This window comes from Chlorocebus sabaeus, chromosome 15, assembly GCF_047675955.1.
Source record: "Chlorocebus sabaeus isolate Y175 chromosome 15, mChlSab1.0.hap1, whole genome shotgun sequence".
Taxonomy (NCBI): domain Eukaryota; kingdom Metazoa; phylum Chordata; class Mammalia; order Primates; family Cercopithecidae; genus Chlorocebus; species Chlorocebus sabaeus.
In genome coordinates, this window is record NC_132918.1 from 33,777,393 (window position 1) to 33,801,134 (window position 23,742).

The window sequence follows — 23,742 nt, forward strand, 5'->3', positions numbered from 1 at the left end:
GGATGCAAAATAAATGGAAAATGGTCTTATTTTTGTCCAAACATACACCCATGATAAGATCAGTAATAGTGTATAATAGTATGGAATCGTGTCAAAATACATACTAGAGGTCATAAATGCTAGGAGGGGCTCTGAGAAAGGGGAAAATTAGTGTAAGTTAGATTAGGTGGTGGAAGGCTTTCGGCAAAACGTAGAACATCCCAAGTCTCAAAATACTTGCTAGGATTTGATTAGCAAGGAGTAGTAAGAATATTGCAGGCTTGAGAAACAGGATGAGGGACAGTAAATGACGTGTTCGTTAGTGAGCAGACAGGTCCAGTTGGTCCTGGTTCAGGCAGAGACAGTGGGGAATAAGGTGAGGTGGTAATGTGACAAGGAAACAGAAGACAAGGTAAATTTAGATTGTGGAAAGCCTCAGCTGCCAAAAGGTGTTTGATCTCTATCTTTTACACTTGATCTTAGTCAAAAGGCTGAGAAGTCACAATCTCTATTTTTCATCTCCAAAGTTTTTGTTCAAGAAAGTGAGGTAGGGAAATCGGTATTTCAAAAAGACTGAGAGATTTCCCAGGACGAATAAGGAATGGGAGAAAATAGAGACAAGGAGACCATTTGGGAGGCTACTATAATGGTCCAAACATGATGTAACAGCAGATGTGTAGCTGTGAGAATAGACAGAACAGAGAGATTCAAAAACAATTTCCTTCCTAGAAGGACCAACAGAACTTGGTGATTAACACAGAAAGAAGAAATAAGAACCAAAAATGAGTCTGAAGTTCAAGATATGTTTATGATCAGAGTCAAATAATTTTAGACCTGCAAAGGTCAGTCTCCCTCACTTTAAAGATGAGAAAACTATGTTTGCCCAAAGTCTCAGGACTAATTCTCAGCAGAGCCAGCAGCAGAATCTCCAGGCCAGGGATATTAGGAGATGTACCAGGCAGCATATGCCTAAGTGTTCATTACAAATCATTTATAGAGTGACTCTATTTCTAATGAAGAGAACAACCAGTTCAGAATGTGTGTACTCATATAACAGAGAGGACGGCTATTGCATAAAGTCAGATGCTCCACTGTTTCTGCCATCAACAGAAATTTGATTAGCAACTTCTTAAGGTTATACCTTCTCCATAATGGCATCTAGCATGACGATTTATCCCTTCTCTGCCTGCTTTTTATACTTGCTGGTCACCTTAACATTTGTCTTTCTGAGTGTAGCTCCTTCTAGCTGGGGACTTCATTTGCCTAGGTTTTGGTGGCAAAGTGTTAAATTCCTGTGGTCTACTGGTGATTGCTGAATAAATTAATGGAATGATGCCAATTGTGATTTTAAGATTAAAGAACCTGAAATGTAAATAATGAAAACCATGCTCCCCAGAGAGGGAACAGAGTCTAGTAGAATGAGAACTAATTTAAACATCAGGTATATCATTCTTCAGTAGCCCCAGGTAGGCCACTGATAATTCCACTTGTCTCTTCAGTTGTCATTGGAAGCCTGCCTGTGTTGAAACAGTAATGATATGTTTACTTATCACTGGATTTTCTTTTAGACATGGGTGAACTCAGGGTTTAGTAGCCAGACCTCTGCTGTGTGTGTACAATTACAGACTATCACATTTTTTCTTAGAGTGACAAGGAATTCAGTCATTTACTTTCCAGTAGTCTCATATTACTTACTTGGATTCATTTCTACTAATGCATTTATATTAGGTTGGTGCAAAAGTAATTGTGTTTTTCTGCTATTAAAATGGCAAAACCGTAATTACTATTGCACCAACATATACAATTAAAACATGGGCTTGGTTGCTGGGTGCAGTGGCTGATGCCTGTAATCTCAGCACTTTGGGAGGCTGACGTGGGCGGATCACGAGGTCAGGAGTTCGAGACCAGCCTGGTCAGCATGGTGAAACTCCATCTCTACTAAAAATACAAAAATTAGCCAGACATGGTGGCGTGTGCCTGTAGTCCCAGCTACTGGGGAGGCTGAGGCAGGAGAATTGCTTGAACTCAGGAGGCGGAGATTGCAGTGAGCTGAGATTGTGCCACTGCACTCCAGCCTGGACGACAGAGTGAGACTACATCTCAAAAAAAAAAAAAAAAAAAAAAAAAAAGTGGGCTTGGCCAGGTGCAGCATCTCACAATTGTAATCCCAGCACTTTGGGACGTGGAGGCAGCAGGATCATTTGAGCCCAGGAGTTCAAGACTAGCCTGGGCAATGTGGTGAAATTCTGTCTGTACAAAAAATAAGTTTTTTAAAATTAGCTAGTTTTGGTAGTGTGTGCCTGTAGTCCCAGCTATTGGGGAGGCTGAGGTGGGAGAGTCACTTGAGCCTGGGAGGTAGAAGCTGCAGTGAGCTTTGATCATGTCACTGCACTTCAGCCTGGGCAACAGAGTGAGGTCCTGTCTCAGAAAATAAATAAATAAAATAAAAACAAAAAAACACGAGCTTCACTCTTCCTAACTTTGAATCCTTTATAATTGTGACTAGGTCTTGCCCTTTCCACTTTTGTTTTCTTTTTCTTTCCTTTTTTTTTTTTTTTTTTTTTTTTTTTGTTTAAAAAAAGGGGAGATGGTCTCACTTTCTTGCCCAGACTGGTCTCAAGCTTCTGGGCTCAAGCGATCCTTCCACCTTGTCCTCCTTAAGTGCTGGGATTATAGGTGTGAGCCATTGTGCCCAGTGGACTTTCCCACATCTGCATTTTAATGTCGATGTTTTATAAGTAGGTACATTTGGAAAAGCAACCTTCCACAAAGTAACAGAAACAAGGTAACACAGCTGAGCCCTGTAGCACACTCCTGTAATCCCAACACTTTGGGAAACCAAGGTGGACGGAGCTCTTGAGCCCAGAAGTTCCAGAGCAACTAGGGCTACACAGTGAGACCCCCGTCTCTACAAAACAATACAAAAATTAGTGGTGGTGCACATCTGTAGTGCCAGCTACTTGGGAGGCTGAGGTGGGAGGATCACCTGAGCCCAGAGAGGTCGAGGCAACAGTGAGCTGTGATTGTCCCACTGCATTCCAGCCTGAGTGACAGAGTGAAATCCTGTCTCAAAAAAAGGTGTGTTGGGGGGGAAGGAGGGGACTGGGGGGAGGGGGGAAGGAAGAGAGAAAGAAAAAGAAACACTAGACCATCCTGGCTAACACAGTGAAACCCCGTCTCTACAAAAAATACAAAAAATTAGCCGGTCGTGGTAGCGGGCGCCTGTAGTCCCAGCTACTCGGGAGGCTGAGGCAGGAGAATGGTGTGAACCCGGGAGGTGGAGCTTGCAGTGAGCCAAGATCCAGTCACTGCACTCCAGCCTGGGCGACAGAGCAAGACTCCGTCTCAAAAAAAAAAAAAAACAAAAAAGAGACACTATAACAGGTTTTCCAAAGTATGATTTTTCTGGAATTTGACTCTGAAAGGATAGGATAGAGTTACCATTTTAAAAAAATATTTTTTCCTCCCATCCACAGAAAGAGACTCATTTTTTTTAAAACCTCCATCCTTACAAAACCTTGTGGAGTAGAGCCACTAGCCCCATGCCCTCCATCTGCTGGATTATCCATGATTATTTTTTTTTTGTTTGCCACCTCCAATTAGAGTGTCATAGATTTTTAAAAAACGAAACTAAAGTTTAAAATAACATGACAGTTTGATGAGTTAATGCTAAGTAAATACCTATATAAAATATTGACCCACCCCCTCCTCTTTTGTTGAAGCTGGGAGGGAGGAACAGTAAAAACAATCATGTGTTTTCAATAAAATGAAGGGTTCTGTCAGAAATGAGTGGGAAATGGGCACAAAATTATGGAACTGCCCTGGGTGGCTCTGCTCTCCTGGAAATGACTGCCAGATACAGGAAGTAGAGAGCAGAGGTCCACTGGGAACAGATCTCTGAAGTAGAGAGGGGCACTACTGGAGAGCAAGGGACCCTCCTCCCACCCACATCCCCCAGACTTCTCCCTCCTATGCTTGTGAACCTTTACTGGATTAATCATGAACCTAGTGGGTAAAAATATAAAGTATATCAAGACGTCACCAAGCCAGCTTATTGGAGAGGCATAGTGGAAGACTCTAAAGAGGAGAAAATCTTTCATTAAGATATGTCTTAAAAATAAGTTAAATTGGTCGGCAAAGCCTGAGTCCTGTCCTCTTACCCTCCTCCCTGGACAGCATGAGCTTCACCACTCACTCTGCCTTCTCCACCAACTACCAGGGCCTGGGCTCTGTCCAGGCGCCCAGCTACAACTCCCAGCTGGTCAGCAGCATGGCCAGCGTCTGTGCAGGCGCCAGGGGCTCTGGTTCCCGGATCTCCATGTCCCACTCCACCAGCTTCTGGGGCAGCATGGGGTCCCAGGTCCTGGCCGCAGGGATGGCTGGGGGTCTGGCAGGAATGAGTGGCATCCAGAACAAGGAGACCATGCAAAGCCTGACAACCACCTGGTCTCCTACCTGGACAGAGTGAGGAGTCTGGAGACCAAGAACCAGAGGCTGGAAAGCAAAATCCAGGAGCACCTGGAGAAGGGACCCCAGGTCAGAGACTGGAGCCATTACTTCAAGACCATCGAGGACCTGAGGGCTCAGATCTTTGCAAATACTGTGGACAATGCATTCTGCAGATTGACAATGCCTGTCTTGCTGCTGATGACTTTAGAGTCAAGTATGAGACAGAGTTGGCCACACGCCAGTCTGTGAAGAACAACATCCATGGAAACGAAATCCATGACACCAATGTCACTCGGCTGCAGCTGGAGACAGATTGAGGCTCTCAAGGAGGAGCTGTGCTTCATGAGGAAGAACCACGAAGAGGAAGTAAAAGTCCTACAAGCCCAGACTGCTAGCTCTGGGTTGAATGTGGAGGTAGATGTCCCCAAATCTCAGGATCCCACCAAGATCATGGCAGACATCTGGGCCCAATATGGCAAGCTGGCTCTGAAGAACCAATAGGAGCTGGACAAGTACTGGTCTTAGCAGATTGAGGAGAGCACCACAGGGGTCATCACACTGTCCACCCAGGTTGGAGCTGCTATGATGATAACAGGGACATACAGTCCAGTCCTTGGAGATCAACCTGGACTCCATGAGAAATCCGAAGGCCAGCTTGGAGAACAGCCTAAGGGAGGTGGAGGCCTATTATGCCCTGCAGATGGAGCAGCTTAACAGGATCTTGCTGCACCTGGAGTCAGAGCTGGCACAGGCCCGGGCAAAGGGACAGTGCCAGACCCAGGAATACCAGGCCCTGCTGAACATCAGGGTTAAGCTGGAGGCTGAGATTGCCACCTACCGCCACCTGCTGGAAGACGGCAAGGACTTCAATCTTGGTGATGCCCTGGACAGCAGCAACTCCATGCAAACCATCCAAAAGACCACCATCCACTGGATAGTGGATGGCAAAGTGGTATCTGAGACCAAAGACACCAAAGTTCTGAGACATTAAACCAGCAGAAGCAGGGTACCCTTTGGGGCAGGAGGCCAATAAAAAGTTCAGAGGTCAAAAAAATAAGTTAAATTATATTACTCTCAAGTCATTACAAATATAGGTAATGATTTCATTGAAGTCCAATGTTTCAATGAAGTAAATAATCAATTAGGGTTATTTGAAAATAAGACATGGAAGTTGCAAAAATAGACTTCTCCTATATATTCCTCCAACTTTCCCCAATGATAATATCTCACACAACCAAAGGTTATCAAAACCAGAAAACTGACCAGGCACAGTGGTGTGCCACTTATAGTCCCAGCTACTCAGGTGGCTGAGGTGGGAAGATCCCTTGAGTTCAGTAGTTCAAAGCCAGCCTGGGCAACACAGTGAGACAGTGGCTCTAAAAACAAAAATGGAAGAAAACCAGAAAACTGCTGTTATCAGTTGTGTTTAAGGAAACCAAGTCTCCTTTAAAAGTTTGTTATAAAATTATAGATCTCTCATAAATACTGAGGTGGAAAGAAGCAGCCTAGTCAGAAAGTGAAGACAGTGACATCCAGATAGGTTAATACTTCTGCCAGCACCATAATTACACTCTCTTGGCTGTACATTCCAATCACTGGAAGACAGGCAAAATTGAACCACTGGCTGGGCCCACCTTAAATCAATGACCTCAACCTCTGCAGACAAGGCTCAATTATCAGTACGTTTTAAAACAACTTTGCCGCTGAAGGTTCACTTAAATAATCAACTGGTAAGGCCAGGTGTGGTGGCTCATGCCTGTAATCCCAGCATTTTGGGAGGCCACAGCGGGCGGATCACCTGAGGTCAGGAGTTCAAGACCAGCCTAGCCAACATGGTGAAACCCCCCTCTCTACAAAAATACAAAAGTTAGCTGGGCATGTGGTGTGTGCCTGTAATCCCAGCTACTGGGGAGGCTGAGGTGCGAGAATCGCTTGAACCCGAGAGGCGGAAGTTGCAGTGAGCCGAGATCACGCCACTGCACTCCAGCTTGGGCGACAGAGACTGACTCCACCTTAAAAAAAGAAAAAAAAAATCAACTGATAACAGGCGATTAACAGGAGACAAGGCATACATAACACCGGAGTAATAGCAGGAGAATCATGACCCAGTAGCCTAATGGAGTACAGAAGATTTTATATCCTTTTTTCATAGGGGAAAGGGGAGATGGGAAATGTAGACATTTGAGAAGCAGCAAATGATTATTAGGAAGAATGAATGGACAGAAACTAATTAGCAAATAATTTTCTTTAGAGTTATCTTGTGAAAAAGTCCCTCCAGGCATGGCTGCATTTCTGTCTTTCTGAAATAGGATACCAGATCTCAGTGAGGGGAGAAATGCGATTGTTTCTTCTACAAAGAGGCTTCTCTAGCCTGGGAAGGAAATTTCAGAGAGCACCTCCCTGCACTTGGGGAAAGGGCGGGCAACAAGTCAAGGTTAGGGGGACCTGCATTATGAGGCAGCTTCTAAAGCTTCTCAGTCTTTGGGGTATCGCTTTCTGAGCGTCAAGAGTAAAACGTGATGCATTACTTTCCTTCCAACTTAGATTCTAGTAGTTTAGATCAGTATCATCGTTTTTACTTCAATGTTCAGGAAATGCTGGAAATTTCTAGCTAACATCACAGAAAAAAAACCCCACGAGGTTGACTTCACCTACTCTGCCTATCCTCGGCAGGTAACCATGTATGAACTGACACTCCCAGGCATAATCAAATTACCTCTGTCAAGTCCTCGCCCTAAGACTATTTTTGGAAACTAGGGATTTTCCAGATTACTGAAAGCCTTGTCAGTGTCAAAGGCCGAGCAGGAGTTTTGCAAGCGGAGCTACGAAAGCAGCCGCCCTCGCGGTCATTCCTGTGCCTCCGCCCTACTTCCTCACACTGGCAAAAACACGCCCCCCGGGGAACTTTCATCTGGGAACCGATACAGTCCACTGTCCTGTGTTCTTCAAATACTGTAAAGCTGGATAAATACTGTAAAGCAGCCCTCTCCAGGTTCCTTGAGGGTCAGTTTATATTACACATTCGTCCACACACGACACCAGTCACCACTTTCACCCGCCAAAGCGCGCTCAGGCCGGCCGCCACTTCCCTTGGTACATGCGGAACACTGGCAGCGCCGAGGTTAAAGGAAGAGGCCGGAACGCAGGGTGAAGAGGCGCAGAGATGATAGCCAACGCCGCCATCTCTATTTTGGGCATAAGGGATCTTGTAAAGCTCCATTATTCGTGTGGCTAAGTATCACAAGGTGGTGTCGACAGGCCTTGGCTAGAGAAGGCCTCCTTAGCCACTGATGACCCCAAGGTCTGTCGCAGCACCAAACACTCTCCTCGCAGGCACGAATACCGAGGGCGGAGGCGCGGCCTGAAGGGACTAGTTGGCGCGCGGCGGCCCGGCGTGGTGACGTCAGGGCGGAAGCGCACGCGGCGTGAAGCGGCCCAGAACCCGGCGGTCACGGGAATATCCGTCGCGCCGAGAACGCTGGTTAGTCTTGTTTCGGGTTCCGGCTGCGTTGAGCTTGCGTGCAGCTCGCTAAGACTATGGCGTCCGGGCCTCACTCGACAGCTACTGCTGCCGCCGCCGCCTCGTCTGCCGCCCCAAGCGCGGGCGGCTCCAGCTCCGGGACGACGACCACGACGACGACCACGACGGGAGGGATCCTGATCGGCGATCGCCTGTACTCGGAAGTTTCACTCACCATCGACCACTCTCTGATTCCGGAGGAGAGGCTCTCGCCCACCCCATCCATGCAGGACGGGCTCGACCTGCCCAGCGAGACAGACTTACGCATCCTGGGCTGCGAGCTCATCCAGGCCGCCGGCATTCTCCTCCGGCTGCCGCAGGTCAGTGCTCTGGCCCTGGGTCGGCTGGGCGCTCCTCTCCTCCCCTCCGTCCCCTGCGCCGCATCCCAGTATCACCGTGCCCCGGGAGGGTGGGGACGGCTCCCTCAGGCTCTCCCATTCGGGGCCCAGCCGGGGCCGGGGTGTGCCGGGGCGGGGGGCTGCGGAGGCGGAGGGAGGACCTGGCAGCGGGCTGTTCGCGGCGGCGGCGGGAGGGGAAAGGGAAGCGATCGGCGGCACAAAATGGCGGCGGCGCCTGGAGCGGGCCCGCCTGACCCCTGCGCTTCCGTTCTCCTCTCTTGTCTGCAGGTGGCGATGGCAACGGGGCAGGTGTTGTTTCATCGTTTTTTCTACTCCAAATCTTTCGTCAAACACAGTTTCGAGGTAAGCACAGCGGAGGCGGGTAAAAGGGATTTCTTCATCCGGAAATGGGTAGAAGTAGGGGTAGTGTTAGCAGCCAGCTTTTCCAGAAAGGGAGTGGTTTAGTTTAGGCCTTTGTACCTACTTCTCACTCGCCAGGAAGTGGAAACCTTTAGAATGTGGTTCACAATCCAGAAAATGGATCCCGAGCCTAAGTGCCCTCTTAACGAGAAGTAGTTTTCAACCAAATACAGAAGTCCTGTGAGATTGAGCTTGACTCTGGAACCAAAATTAAGATGAGTGGAACAACAAAGAGTGTAGTACTAGCATAGCTGGTAGGCTTATGGCATAGAAATGTCCGCTCTAATTTTACTAAAGATTGTCCCACTTGTGTTCTAAAGTTTATTCTTCAAAGTGAGTTTAATCTAACAATGGCTTTTGTGGCTTATGGATTCTTTCAGATTGTTGCTATGGCTTGTATTAATCTTGCATCAAAAATCGAAGAAGCACCTAGAAGAATAAGAGATGTGATTAATGTATTCCACCACCTACGCCAGTTAAGAGGAAAAAGGTAAGATTGGCATTATTGAACATAGCATCACTTGCTACTGCTGTACTGTGCACCCGTCATCAAATCAAAACATCTTTCCTCTCAAGTGAATATGGATGCAAAAGAAAACGGACTTTAATTTAGGTGTTAAAGTTCATATAGGAACACTGATATTTAAAATAATTTGAAAAAAGAAACATAATTAACCGGTTATCTAAAGTTTGTAGAGGCAGTTGCATTTATGGACAATCCTAACAGTGCTGTGAAGCCAGGCCTGTGGCTTAAGATTAAACAAGAAAGGGAGTACATTTGGCTCAAGTGTGAGTGTATTCTGTAAGTTATTTTTCCTCTCCCCTCTCTGAAGACTGAAGGCTGTGGAAGTTTAAACACTGTAGTTTAAGTTAATATTGTGGCAAAGTTCTGTGTAGATTATGTTTTTCTACTCGAAGTCCCAGTTAATTCTTTATCAATTGAGGTTGGCTTTTGTTAGAGTACTTCTCAACATTGAACTACGATATATCGAATAATACCGGATCTGAAAGGACTGCAGGATGATAAAGTTTGAAGTTTGAAGTCAAAGGGAATAAACAGGTATTTTGTTTTGGTCAGATACAGTCTCAGTGAGTGGGTTAGAAAATTAACAAGATTGACTGGGTTGCATTTAGATAAGGCTCATCTATTTGATGTTGTAAGAAAATACAGAGACTGAAATAGTATCTCCTAGGTGTTGTGGTAACATAATTTTATGTGGACCTATGTGTTCCTGTGAGGCAGTACCAAAAAGTTTGTTGCAGGACTTCCTGCATCTACAGGTGACTTTCAGTACATACTGCAGAAGGATATATTTGGTGTAGATTAGTTTTTGTATTCACTCTTTAAGGAATTGTAGTGATGTTAGTCAGTGTACTGAGTTTGAAAGGAAGTTATTAAAAGGATTATAAGTTGTTCTGGGGGTTGGGTATGTTGGTTAGTGCTGTTAGTATCCTATATGAGTAGTCCTTATTGGCTGAATCTGTAAGTTGGCAGTAATGGAACTATTCAGACAAGCAAATATTAAAGCAACTTTAAGATGACTAGTCTATTCTGTGAGTCTACAGATAGTTCTTTTTTTAAAAAAAAATATCCTAGTCAAAAAGTCTGAAACAGTTTTCCTACATACTTTTTCTCCCCCATCTTTTCTCATTCACCTTAACTGTGTCCAGGGATAGAATAATTTTTAAATCCTAAAACATCTTTTAGTTTGTTGATGAGTCCCTGGGAATTGGGAAGATTTCAAATTGGTCTTTGGTATGGTCTGAGCTTTAATCTGTATTTAGATACCTGGCTGATTCTTCAGGATGTTTAAAGTTATGACACTAATACAAGGCTCTATCTTTAGTCAAAGGTTTCTCTTTGCTTAAAGGAAATGGTTTTCTAGTATTATTCTTTGAACCATTGAGCCAGCTATTATGTAATCATATGATTATCTTTTGTGAAATTTTCCTGTGAGACTAAGTTTTCTTCGTTGATGTCAGAATAGGTCTTAACTGTAAAAACCATGGAATTTAAAATAATATAATCTCACCTGATCGTTGTGTCTGATGTAACTTTGTTTTTTGGGTCATTATTACAGAGAAACTGATTTTGTTTCAATCTTAGAAGTCTGATTATAGCAAAATTTAAAAGGAGTTGTTAATTGCATGGAAGCCTTTTTTTAAAGCAGGATGTAAAAGTGTTTCTATGCATATTACAAGTTTACTCAAGCACGTAACTTGTATATGTTATTAACTTCAACTCTTTTTTCCCTTGCAACCGACTATACAGCGACCAGCTACATTTACCAAAGCCTGGGTGATGTGGAGTGGTACATAGAGATGAAGCTGTCGTCATGGCAACAGTGAGTGAAGTATCGAAAATCCCCAAGGAGAAGCCAGTGCTCTGAGAATAGGTCACTGGAATCGGGGACTAACAGGTTGGCCACTGGTGAACCATTTAGAAAAACTCCTGTTTCTTGTTACAAGCTTTTGTCTTTGCTGTCCAAGTTATTAGAACTATAGCTTTGTATTTATTTTTGCACAGGTTAATGTCATTAGAAAGTACTGTCGGTATTATACGTTAGTTAGGTAAAGCATACTTGTCTTGATGATGCTATTTGTTTTAATCTCGTTTATTCGTAACTTTAAATTGTAGTGTGACTGTGACAGTTACAGTGGAGATATATTATTCATGTCGCCTGTAGGTCATTGGTCTCTTCACCCTGGCTACACATTGAGAATTAGCAGAGGAGCTTTTTAAAAAGCACCAGTGCTTAGTTCCCATCCTGGATTGTTTGGCCTATTCCTCCTTCAATTTTTTGTGGTTCAATAATTATCTTTTAAGTTCACAATAAATAGCTAAATTTAGAGGGACGATTGCTTTTTCATTGTAGTAGTTTCCAAATATTTACTTTTGAGATGCAGCGTATTAAAATTTTCAAAGACTGCTTTAACCATTCTCATTAGTAAATGTGATGTACTTTCAGTGTATCCATAGATAATAAAAGTTGGATAGGTACAAATTGGAAAGGTATTAAGTGATGTTACTTAATCTACCAGCTTTCTATAGTATAATTCTGTGGCTCTACAAGGTGGCCTTCAGTTTGTTTAAATACCTATAAAGAATGTTTCTGCTTTTAAGTAGGCATTACAGATTTTTTGTATATTGCTTGGCAGTATGCCTCTTTGTAAACTACCTATCTCTTACAGTCTCTTGAGAACCTGGTTCCAAAATTTCTCAGTCTTTGTAACACATAAATGAGACTAACCATGTTTGGACTTTGTAATTTTTGTTATTGTTGAGTTATATGTCAATTACATAATCATGCTAAAGGAAAAAAACTTCTCTAACAAACCATATAATAAACTTCTAATTACCGAAGACCAGGATTTTCTAAAACTGAAAATAATTCTCGTGTAAATCAGAAACATCGGACAATAGAAACTTAAAGCAGAAATTGAGTTTGTGTGTTGATAATGAAAATTATTTCTGAGTTTTCTCTGAATAGATGAAGACTTCTTTTTTAAAGAGATTTTAAAATGCCACCTCCCCAGACTTTATTGGCAAGGAAAGTTTACCTGATTAGGGAGGAAAAAATTCTAGCAGACCTTAATTTAATGTGCTTTTTGCAACAGAAAGTGCTAATTTGTAATTTGAAACTTTGTTTACTGCTGGTTTATGGAGATACATTTTTTTAAATTTGTGATACAAAGTAATCTCTACCAGGTAGTTGTAAATTACGGTGCACCCTTGATTTGTGAGGTAGAACCAATTCTGAACAAAATAAAAGTGTCTGGTTTTAGGTTATATACCCACAAAGTTAATTTTGAAAATTGTGGGTAATAAATAGCAGGATTAAGCAAGAAGTTAAGTGTATATTGAATTATAGTAAATAATGGGTTTAGTTTTCTTAAATCTGTTTTGATGTCGTTGGGATTTTGACACAAAAACAGAATATTGCGTGTAAGTCTGATTTGGGACTAAATAGTGGCTATAATTCAAACAGATATTTAGCTGCTTTAGTGTAATTGCAAGAACAAATGAATTATATCACCATTTGAAGGCAGCTCTTAAAGCAGGTTAAGAGGTGTCAATCATTTTTATTAACAAATAGAGAAAAATGAGACAACTATATTTTCATAAAATTACATTTTATTAGGGATTTTGATGATACCATCTTCTGTCTGGATCGCAAGGGGTTAAGAGTTAAAACGGTGTGCAGCTGTAACACTGGAGCTATTTTATCTCTTAATGCCAGTTAAGGAGAGCCATTAGATAACACCACCATAAGTTAAAAAGAGTCTGAGGTTGGTTTAATGTTTTTCCAAATTTCCTATGATGATAAAACCTCATCATAAACCTTAAGAACTTTGGAATATGTTTATATGTATGTATGTATATGTGTATGTATATATATATATAGAGAGAGAGAGGTTGCTTTCATGAGAATTAAGTTTGACTTATTTTCCAAAGAGCAATTTGTAGCCTACTGTCCTGATAAAATGGATTCATCATTACACGTTAATATTAGAAAGCAGCTCAATGAGGCCAGCTGGTGGCCTCATTCCTCATAGGTGTGAGGAATGGGTCTGAGTGAAGGCCATTTTAAGTAACAGATGTCTTTTATCTTGTCAGTTCTGCCAATTTTTGTTTAGTAAGCATTCCGGTTTCTGTAATAATTTTAAATGGAGGAAAGTAAGGAAAATGTGATAACTGACTTTTTACTCTAATATTACCATAGGGATAATGAAGTTCATTGCAGATTGTTTTCTGACCTTCGGTGCATGTATCAAAGTAGATTTTTGTTTTAAAAATATGAGATACATTTTTCTGGATCTGATGTTTATTGGGGTAGAGAGGATGACTGTCTTAAAAATAGATCGTGTATCCTGCCTAGAGCAAAGACTCTTAAGTCTTTTGGCTGAAAATGAAATGAGTATGGACAAAAATATTGAAGTATTCTACTTTTACCATATAATCAGTGTCTTGATAACAATTGTAGTTTTTGTTGGTTGGATCTAAGAATGTGTTGGACTTGGGTAAATTTCAGACATGACCAACAACAGAAAACAAAAGCCCAATTCCTTAATCTTTCCTGACTGAAACTTCTCGGGAAGAAACCAGTTCCGAATTGTAAGACATAAATAAGATCGTCTTTTATTGTAAGTTTTTAAGCTATGTAATAGGTTTTTAAACTATATAATAAAACATATGGGGATAACATCAGTTGAATGTGCTACTTTTAAAGCATTAAACCACTAACATAAACCTTCTATATTATAGAAACTTCCGAGTTACCAAAATTTAGTCTGGTACAGAGCCCTTGAATATGTTCTGGTTCCCTCACTGTAGCCCTTCATTCTCTTCTATATTAATACTAAAGCATATTGCCTAATAACTACAACCCTGACCAAATTTTGGCCTGGATCTCATGGGTCACGTGGAGTTTTAAATGTGATTTTTAATTTATTTGGGTAATTGACCTGAATCTATAGTTTTCAGATTACTTTTTTAAACAGGTAGGCTCTTAACAACAGATTGTTAAAAACGTATTACCCCATTGGAGGGGAATCTGGATTAACTACCCACTGTTCCCCCCCAACTTTTGAAAAATTTTGGCCATAAACCAGCCAAGAGTTATTATTTTATAGAATGACTGAAAAATCAGTATGATCTTTGAGGACTTTATAGTACTGTAAATCTTAGGAGCACATTAGTTTTGTTTTTTTTTTTTTTAAGCCAGTCAAATAGCAGTGGGGGGATTGTATACCAACTTTAGTGACACTGATTTTAGTAAGTTCTGATAACCCACTACCATCGGACCAGCCTGGAGCACATTACTTTGGCCAGTGGAAAGTCTCTTGGAGAGACTTTGAGGTTTGTGATAACAAATCATGCTATCACTAAAGTGAAATACATATATATATATATATACACTCCTAGAATATAAGCAGAATGGAAAAGTTGGCAAGGATGAAATAGAGCATTGGAGTGAATTTTTTTCATTACAGAATTGTTAGTTCCTTTAGGAACTTAGTCTCGTAGATGTATATATTTAATTAGCATAACTTGGACAGCACAAGATTAATGCTTTAACTTGTTTGCAGGAGTTTAAAAAGCTGGTTTCTGTTGCCAATAGTTGGTTGGAAGGGAAAATGGAGATGCCACAAATAAAATTTTTTGGATGTGCAAAACAGTTTTGATTTTATTTCTTACAAACTATAGGACTCCAAGCCCCCTGATCCTTGATCAGAACTACATTAACACCAAAAATCAAGTTATCAAAGCAGAGAGGAGGGTGCTAAAGGAGTTGGGATTTTGTGTTCATGTCAAGCATCCTCATAAGGTGAGTTGTAGAGTTCAGAAATTGGGTTCGTAAGTATTAGGACTTTTCTAAAAATTCTATTTTATATGAATTTATGTTTCTATCTGAGCATTAACCTTGGTTTTAAAAAGCATTCCTTTAAAGGTTCAGGCTTCCTCGAAAAACATTCTTTTGGATGTTGAGATTTATCAGTAAAGTGACAGTCAAAAATGTAGGTTCAAATCTTAAATCTTAATTGTGTGCTCATAGAGAAGTTATTTTTGTTTCTGTGGTTAAACTCCCAGTTTTTCCACCTAGAATACAGAGATATAAAGTTCCTCATTCCAAGGAATAAATGTGTAGCTACAAAAGTGTCTGGCACACTTACTGTCATAGTAGAATGTTCTAAGTGTGTTGGCTGCTCACTGTTAGCATTATCGGAAATTTGTTTCTCCCAACGTCTCTTAGCTTTCGTTATCAATATAAGCGGTAGAGTGAGTTAGCCAGGTCAGGACTACCTGGGCTAGAAATGTACCTTGGGAAATGAGGTGAAATAATCTAGCACAGTGCCCATCACATAGTAAAGTGCCAATGAAAAATACTCTTTTAATTTCCTTTTTTTCCTGTACAATTCTGAAATGTACTTCTAAACAGAATTTATATAAAATCTAGTCATATAACAGTTCACATTAGAATCTTACGTACATTTAAATTGGTCTGTATTATCGATGCAGAATTATAACTTGAATCTAACATTTTCAATTACTTTTTTCATTGAACTCTACTCGGAAAGAACTACCAGTATACTAAATTGAGTTTTTTTCCCTTGTCCTTCAGATCATTGTTATGTATTTACAAGTCTTAGAATGTGAACGTAATCAAACCCTGGTTCAAACTGCCTGGTAAGTCACTTTTTTAGATTTCTTTCCTAGCCAGGAAAACAGAAGCAGAAATAAAGTAAGTTTCATTTTCCCTTTCCAAAATAATGAGATAAGTTTGTTTGGGGCTTTTTGTTGTTTTTTGTTTTTGTTTTTTTTAACCAAAAGGTAAATAATGCTTATTTCTGCTTCCTGTTTTCTTGGCTTGACTAATTACTTTTAATGGAGAACTCAATTTAACTTTGTTCTTTTTTCTACTCTTTAATTAAAGGGTAGTCCATGATGGTAAGTCATAGAACTCTGCCCTCTGCACTTCAGCCCATGACCTCAGGATGGCCTGATTGGCTACCCTGCTCTCCAGCCAATCCAGTGCAAGCTCTCATCCGAGATTCACTGAAGTGGTCCATATCCATCTGGCAGCATCTTCTAGTTCTGTCGGGGTGTCAAAAGGATTTGTATATTTGCTTCTAGAAGTAACTATTTGACATGCCTATGTATTTAATGTATACTTGTAACTATCAAAATGAATAGTTCATTTTTGATAGATTTGTTGTCCAGCCATTATGAATTAAATGGTTTCTTATTAGGAGTTTTATTTTTAGTATGTATAGCGTGAATTCTACCAAAGGAGACTACAAACTTGCAGCTTAAAATGGGCACCAGTTCCCACACTGGCTTAATTTATATAACTGCTTGGCTGTATTGCGGATAATAATATTAGAAGCAAGAAGCACTTCATTTTTAAAAGAGATGTTACTATTATATTGCTTAAATGCTTTAGCACTTGGACTTTTTGAGATGCAGATGTGTGATTCAGAGTGCTGGCTTATTTAAAGGTCAAGCCAAGGAGTTTGTGGATCAGCCACAACTACTGTTTCCTAAGACTATTGATGTGAAGGACTTAGTGAAGTAATTTTTATATTTTGGACTTCCCAGCAAGATGTCCTTTTAATGACTGCCATGCTTCTTTTGGACTCAGTAAATATTTGTAATGTTAGAAAAGTCTCATTACTTTTATAAAATGCATGACATTTTAAGTATGTGTTGCATAAAATGGATTATAGCAGTTCTCATGGTTTAGGATTTTTAAGAAATAGTCCATTTAATTTCAGCTTAACCTTTTAAATGACCTGTAAAATTTCTTTAATAGTTTAGGAATGTTGTGGGGAGGGTTCATTAATAAAAGTTCAGCAATTTTTTAACTGAAGTAGTTTATCTCTTTTACCTAGTCACAAAAAAGGTATGTAAACAAGGCCATTATATGTGTTTATTGCTCTTTACTTCCCTATCTAGATTTTCTAAATATCTTAGTTTTCTTAATATAAGTTTAACTTGTTACCTACTGAAAATGCCTTTTTACCCCTGTTAACGGTATTTTGAGCTTTTGAGAAGAACTTGATTGACACTGCTTTTATTGTGGATAAAGGAGAGATGGTCAGTAATTAATGGCTTGAAGTATTATTGGAGTGGTTTATCATTTCTGAAACTAATCATGTCAGAATTGACTTTGAAAGCATTGCTTTTTACAGAAATATATTATAAGTTTAGGAGTAATTTCTAGTTGGATTGTAATACGAAATAATTTAAAAGAGCTTCGCTCATGTATAGGAAAATTGCAAATGGTCCTACTATTCTTACTACTTGCTGATTTTTTTGAATTAAGAGTTGTTATATGCTAGAATATGAGGATGTGAATATAAATAAGAGAAGAAAAAAGAATAAAGTAGATTGAGTCTCCAATTTTATGTAAGCTTCAGAAGAACTGGTTTGTTTACATACAAGCTTATAGTTGAAATATTTTTCAGGAATTACATGAATGACAGTCTTCGAACCAATGTTTTTGTTCGATTTCAACCAGAGACTATAGCATGTGCTTGCATCTACCTTGCAGCTAGAGCACTTCAGGTAGGTGTATATTTCCCATTTTGTTCTGTAGGATAAATCACACAAATTTTCGGTGGTTCCAATACAGATTTAGCAAAAATTTAATCTAAACCATTCTGTTCTTATGGTTTAGATTCCATTGCCAACTCGTCCCCATTGGTTTCTTCTTTTTGGTACTACGGAAGAGGAAATCCAGGAAATCTGCATAGAAACGCTTAGGCTTTATACCAGAAAAAAGGTATTCTCTATTTACTCGTTTGTGCCAAGATGCTAAGAGTCTAAGCTACTGTAAGGGAGAAATACTAATTTTCTTTTTTCCCCAACAGCCAAACTATGAATTACTGGAAAAAGAAGTAGAAAAAAGAAAAGTAGCCTTACAAGAAGCCAAATTAAAAGCAAAGGGATTGAATCCTGATGGAACTCCAGCCCTTTCAACCCTCGGTGGATTTTCTCCAGCCTCCAAGCCATGTAAGATGTATTTAGAATTAAAACGACTTGGGGGCACTGAAAGTGTATTTCTATTAGAGAGCTTTTACATTTGAAAGTTGCATAGAGAAAAATGATGTTAAGAAGCTGCTACTATGTTCTCTTATGGCAGTCAACTAAAGACTGATACTTGGAAGCGGAAGCATGGTACTTTGAGTTACATTTAGAAACAACTTTTTGGCCCTCTGTTAAATCCAGTAGTTAACATGCTGTTATGTCTTTTAAAAGCATCGCCAAGAGAAGTAAAAGCTGAAGAGAAATCACCAATCTCCATTAATGTGAAGACAGTAAAAAAAGAACCTGAGGATAGACAACAGGCTTCCAAAAGCCCTTACAATGGGTGAGTATACTTGGGCTGGAAAACTGGCTTGAGGAATCTTTTATGTGTTTACTTTTTAACACACTAAGTTTGTAACTAATGTGTCATGATTTTTTGAAGTGTAAGAAAAGACAGCAAGAGAAGTAGAAATAGCAGAAGTGCAAGTCGATCAAGGTCAAGAACACGATCACGTTCTAGATCACATACTCCAAGAAGACAGTAAGTAAATGTTTTCTTAGAGAAGCAGTCTTATTTGGGGTTTTGAAAGGTTAATGTGTTTTCTTTAAAAATTGAACATAGATTATTTTCAAAGTTAGGTTAGAATTAGGCTTTTAATATGAGGTAAATTATGAGAAATGAGTCTGGAGATGTTCTGGACATACAGTATCTTAATGGCATTCTGTTATATTTTCTCCCATGTTTTTTGGAGAAGTGTAGGAGCTACCCACAAAGTGCTTGAGGGCCATAGTATTGTTTTTAATGTGAAAACTCCTTTTTTAAAAAATTTCAGTTAGAAAATGTATTTCATTAACCCCTTATTAATAACTAATAATCAAATTAACCAATGAATCCTTCCTAGTTAGGCTTGTAATTAGATTGTTAGCTCCTCATGGCTCTTCAATGTCTTTTGAACATGTGGGAGACATTTAATAAAAAGCATAGCTCTAGGACACTAAAAATTGCTAATTACTCCCCTTGGAATATAGACATAAGAACATTTGCTTAAGATTTAATATGTGATATATAGGCTTGGGCATACAGCAGTGATGGGTGGGGAGATTTTGAAAAGTTCTGGTTTGTCATTTATGTAGCTGGTAGTTTTGTTTTGAACCTGTTATGAGCGACCACCAGAGTAATCTGTTCCCCATAGAAACTGAACCTAAACTTCAAATTTTTATTATCTAAGCTATAATAATAGGCGGAGTCGATCTGGAACATACAGCTCGAGATCAAGAAGCAGGTCCCGCAGTCACAGTGAAAGCCCTCGAAGACATCATAATCATGGTTCTCCTCACCTTAAGGCCAAGCATACCAGAGATGATTTAAAAAGTTCAAACAGACATGGTCATAAAAGGAAAAAATCTCGTTCTCGATCTCAGAGCAAGTCTCGGGATCACTCAGATGCAGCCAAGAAGCACAGGCATGAAAGGGGACATCATAGAGACAGGCGTGAACGATCTCGCTCCTTTGAGAGGTCCCATAAAAGCAAGCACCATGGTGGCAGTCGCTCAGGACATGGCAGGCACAGGCGCTGATTTTCTCTTCCTTTGAGCCTGCATCAGTTCTTGGTTTTGCCTATCTACAGTGTGATGTATGGACTCAATCAAAACATTAAACGCAAACTGATTAGGATTTGATTTCTTGAAACCCTCTAGGTCTCTAGAACACTGAGGACATTTTCTTTTGAAAAGAACTATGTTAATTTTTTTGCACATTAAAATGCCCTAGCAGTATCTAATTAAAAACCATGGTCAGGTTCAATTGTACTTTATTATAGTTGTGTATTGTTTATTGCTATAAGAACTGGAGCGTGAATTCTGTAAAAATGTATCTTATTTTTATACAGATAAAATTGCAGACACTGTTCTATTTAAGTGGTTATTTGTTTAAATGATGGTGAATACTTTCTTAACACTGGTTTGTCTGCATGTGTAAAGATTTTTACAAGGAAATAAAATACAAATCTTGTTTTTTCTAAACTGCTTCAAATATCTTATTTAAATAAATTATTAAAAAGCAAAATTTTAATAGCAAAATGGCTGTACTGGTTTTCTGATGAACTTACTCTTTCCTCCATTAGCTGTAGTATGAGATTATTAAAATGCAATTCTTAACTGCATTGTGAGGTATTGTAAGTCTTCACTGTATATATGGAAAAAGGGAATGGGAGTCACCCAACAATGTAACATTAAATATTATATTGTAGCATAAACCAAAAAACCTGATTTGCATAAGGTAATTTTGAGTCAGATTTAAGTACTATTTCTGAAATGAGGTGCTGTATTGAATGAATCAAAACTTAGTAACTATTGAGCTTTAACAGTTCTGTATAATTTAGGCATTTAATGTTATGACTTTTATGTAGGCTAGGAGAAAAGGCGAGGCCCCTGAACTTGAGTCGTTGATAGAATATAAGCTGATCACAAAGAAGTGAAGTTTTGATGAAAAGGCCGGAATTTCTATCCAAATGAACGTTTTCAAGTTACTCACATTTGGTATTTTTTTCAAGATTTTGGAAATCAGTTTACAGATCTTAAAAGTCAAAAATGTTGCATTACTTTATAATTACACTAAGGTCCCCATTACATTTATTTTACCTACTTTAATTGTCCACTAGACTTGGCTCCAAGTGATTTGTTGCTGTTTCAAGAAATAAAATACACCCACAAAGAGGAAGATGTATTACTGCTAAGGATATTTTTAAAAATAAAGTTACAGCTTCTGAAGAGGATTCCAAAGTCTTACAATGTGTTCACCAATGGCAAGTGGTGGAGGCTGGAAAAAATAGCTTCTCAAGGCAACTCCTTTGAAGGAGATGAGATTCATTAGGATATAAAAGTGTTGGGAGTGCTACTTAAATTAGTTATAGTTGTAACTATAAAGACTAACCAGAAACTAACAAGACCCAGTGTAAATTAGCCACTTCATGCTTGAAAGAGGGTAGGTAGTTCATTAAGACATTTCTGCATGATTTGTAATACACATTGCTGAATTATAAATTGATATTCTGAAAAGCTAACTGCTTCTAAATGCTAAACAGTTTGTTTCCTTTACAAGACATTGAAAAAAGGCAGAGGCAAATGTCAGCAAAGGCCCTGTTAGCAAATTAATCTTGAATTTTTTTTTAACTTTTTTTTTTTTTTAGAGACGAGGTCTTGCTACGTTGCCCAGGTCGGTCACGAACTCCTGGCCTCAAGTGATCCTCCCACCTCAGCCTCCCAAGTATTAAATTCTTACTGAAATTACTTATGTGCTTTATCTTTGCTGGGAGATAAGAGTGCTGTGGGTGAGGGTTGTTTGTGAAGATGGGGAGTTGTGGAGGATACACCTGCATGTGGAATGAGGTTTGTATGTTAACGGTGTTTTTAGAGGTGGCTTTGTGGGCTAGACGAAAATTTTTTTCAGGGTCTTGATTTTTGTCTTATTGTCTGTTACTGAATCTGTTTTCTAAGTTGTCAAAGGATGTTAACCTCATGCTGCTCTATGGCTATTTCAAAGCTTTCTCTAAAAGTAATACTCATTTTCAAACTTATTTTGAGAAACAAAATTGTGGAATACCCATAATACCTGTTTATCAGCTCCAAAAATAATGATTAGCAAAACTTACTTAATCTGTATCCCACTAATTCACCACTCCACCCTTGCTATTGGGAAGAAAATCCCATACAAGGAAAGTTTGTTCCCAAGTGTTTCAATCCACAAGATTGAGGATTTTTAAAACATCACCATATAGCTTTATTGTAAGAGTTAAAAGTAATGCTATACTACCCCTGTCAGTATCCAGAAAGCCCTCATCTCTGATTTGTTTTAACTGGTTTGTTGAAAGTCCAAATATGTTGCATTGGCTTTAACCACAGGCTTCTCCGTATTTCTTACTTGAAATTGGGTCATGTCCAGAAGAATTTTTCACCTGGGTTTGTTCATTGTAACTCCGTGCTGTCACTGAACACATTTTTCTGTCCACTGTGTAGTAAACTGGTAGATCTTGAGGCTTGAACAGATTCAGGTTTAATTTTTTTATTTGTCTGGAATTCAGAAGCCTGGACACCCAGATTGTTATTTTAGAACTGAAAACTAGGTTGCTGCCTCATCCACCAGGTATTTTACTGGGTTCTCAGTTGTTATCCATTGGTGCTTGTACTTCACCGGCTTTTGTATCTGTTTTCCCTCTGTCCTCTGTCTCATGTTTTGGTTGGCCCATTACAGCAATGAAAATGTTATTTGTCCTAATGATCCTGATACTTTTTTTCCTTAAATGACCCACGAATTAAATCTTTTTTTTTCTTTTTTTCTTTTTGAGATGGAGTCTTACTCTGTCGCTCAGGCTGGAGTGCAGTGGTGTGGTCTCGGCTCACTGCAAGCTCCACCTCCTGGGTTCACGCCATTCTCCTGCCTCAGCCTCCCGAGTAGCTGGGACTACAGGCTCCCTGCACCACACCTGGCTACTTTTTTTGTATTTTTAGTAGAGACGGGGTTTCACTGTGTTAGCCAGGATGGTCTCGATCTCCTGACCTTGTGATCCACCCGTCTCCGCCTCCCAAAGTGCTGAGATTACAGGTGTGAGCCACTGCGCCCAGCGAAATCCTGATTCTTAATACAAGTCCTTTCATGTTATGGAACATTACGTTTGTCCTTTGCAGTTGGTATCTTTAAAGACCGGTGAAATTCTTAACCATGTTCACATTTTAAAACAAAGTGAACATAAAAATGACTAATTCTTTCTTAGAACTGAAGTTCTAAGTTTTGCTTTAATTGCTTTTAAGTATTGCCACTTATAACCCCATTATTAACACCACAGTCTGCATCAAAAGCTTACTTTAAAACATTCAGTTTTCATGAAAGTTTTCAAAAAATAATTTTTTAACAATCATAAGTTTGAAAATTTACGTAACAGATTTTTAAAAATGAAGTTAAAAGCATGGACATGCTGAGGGTCTTATGCATGGGCATATTACAGGGGTCGGAGAGACAGGAGGTGCATGAGGTTTGTTAAGGGGAACATCACTTCCCTACGTGAAAACTGGAAGGGAGCAGCGTTCATTGTGTGGGCCTTGAGCCCCTCATCCCTTTCACTCTAAGGCTGGAAGCCACAGCCTGGTGTTCTAACCATTTGAACACTTCCATTTGTTCAAAGGTTGACTTTGTAATCATTTGAATATTTCCGTCTGTTACATGGAAGGAACATGGACTTCCTTGTCAGCTCTGCATTTTAAATCATTCCTCCACAGTGACTTAAGTTATTTTACCTCTTGTCTACTGGCCCTTACAACACTTTGTGTAGTATATGTGTTGGGCAAATAGGATTTATTTTTACCACTGCAACCCAAACTTCATATTGGAAAGCACTCAAATATTCAGAAAAGTTTGAATTCTACCACTCTCATAAACACAGTTCAAAAGACAGCTGTTTGAGAATGCTCCTTCACTAATACTAATACAGTATCTTCAATAATGTGTGTAC

The 23,742-nt window shown here is 39.7% G+C and overlaps 1 protein-coding gene and 1 pseudogene across 3 annotated transcripts; both read left to right on the forward strand.

Annotated features, from left to right (window-relative positions):
- The first annotated feature begins 4,156 nt into the window (after positions 1-4,156).
- LOC140713474 (keratin, type I cytoskeletal 18 pseudogene) lies at positions 4,157-5,419 on the forward strand (annotated as a pseudogene).
- Positions 5,420-7,774: 2,355 nt separating this feature from the next.
- CCNL1 (cyclin L1) lies at positions 7,775-23,285 on the forward strand. 3 transcript variants are annotated; one of them, XM_073023496.1, is made up of 11 exons: positions 7,785-8,268; positions 8,575-8,649; positions 9,087-9,196; positions 14,915-15,035; positions 15,831-15,895; positions 17,677-17,776; positions 17,889-17,993; positions 18,082-18,223; positions 18,470-18,581; positions 18,681-18,779; positions 21,427-23,285. In XM_073023496.1, exons 1-11 carry the CDS (start codon positions 7,966-7,968, stop codon positions 21,479-21,481), a joined length of 1,287 nt encoding a protein of 428 aa, XP_072879597.1. In that variant the 5' UTR covers positions 7,785-7,965; the 3' UTR covers positions 21,482-23,285. The 3 variants fall into 3 exon arrangements, with proteins under 3 accessions (XP_072879598.1, XP_072879597.1, XP_008006787.1); XM_008008596.3 differs by lacking the exon at positions 21,427-23,285 and adding an exon at positions 19,468-20,260 and having other exon boundaries at positions 7,788-8,268; XM_073023497.1 differs by lacking the exons at positions 17,677-17,776; positions 17,889-17,993; positions 18,082-18,223; ... (1 more) ...; positions 18,681-18,779; positions 21,427-23,285 and adding an exon at positions 16,143-17,633 and having other exon boundaries at positions 7,775-8,268.
- The last annotated feature ends 457 nt before the right edge of the window (positions 23,286-23,742 follow it).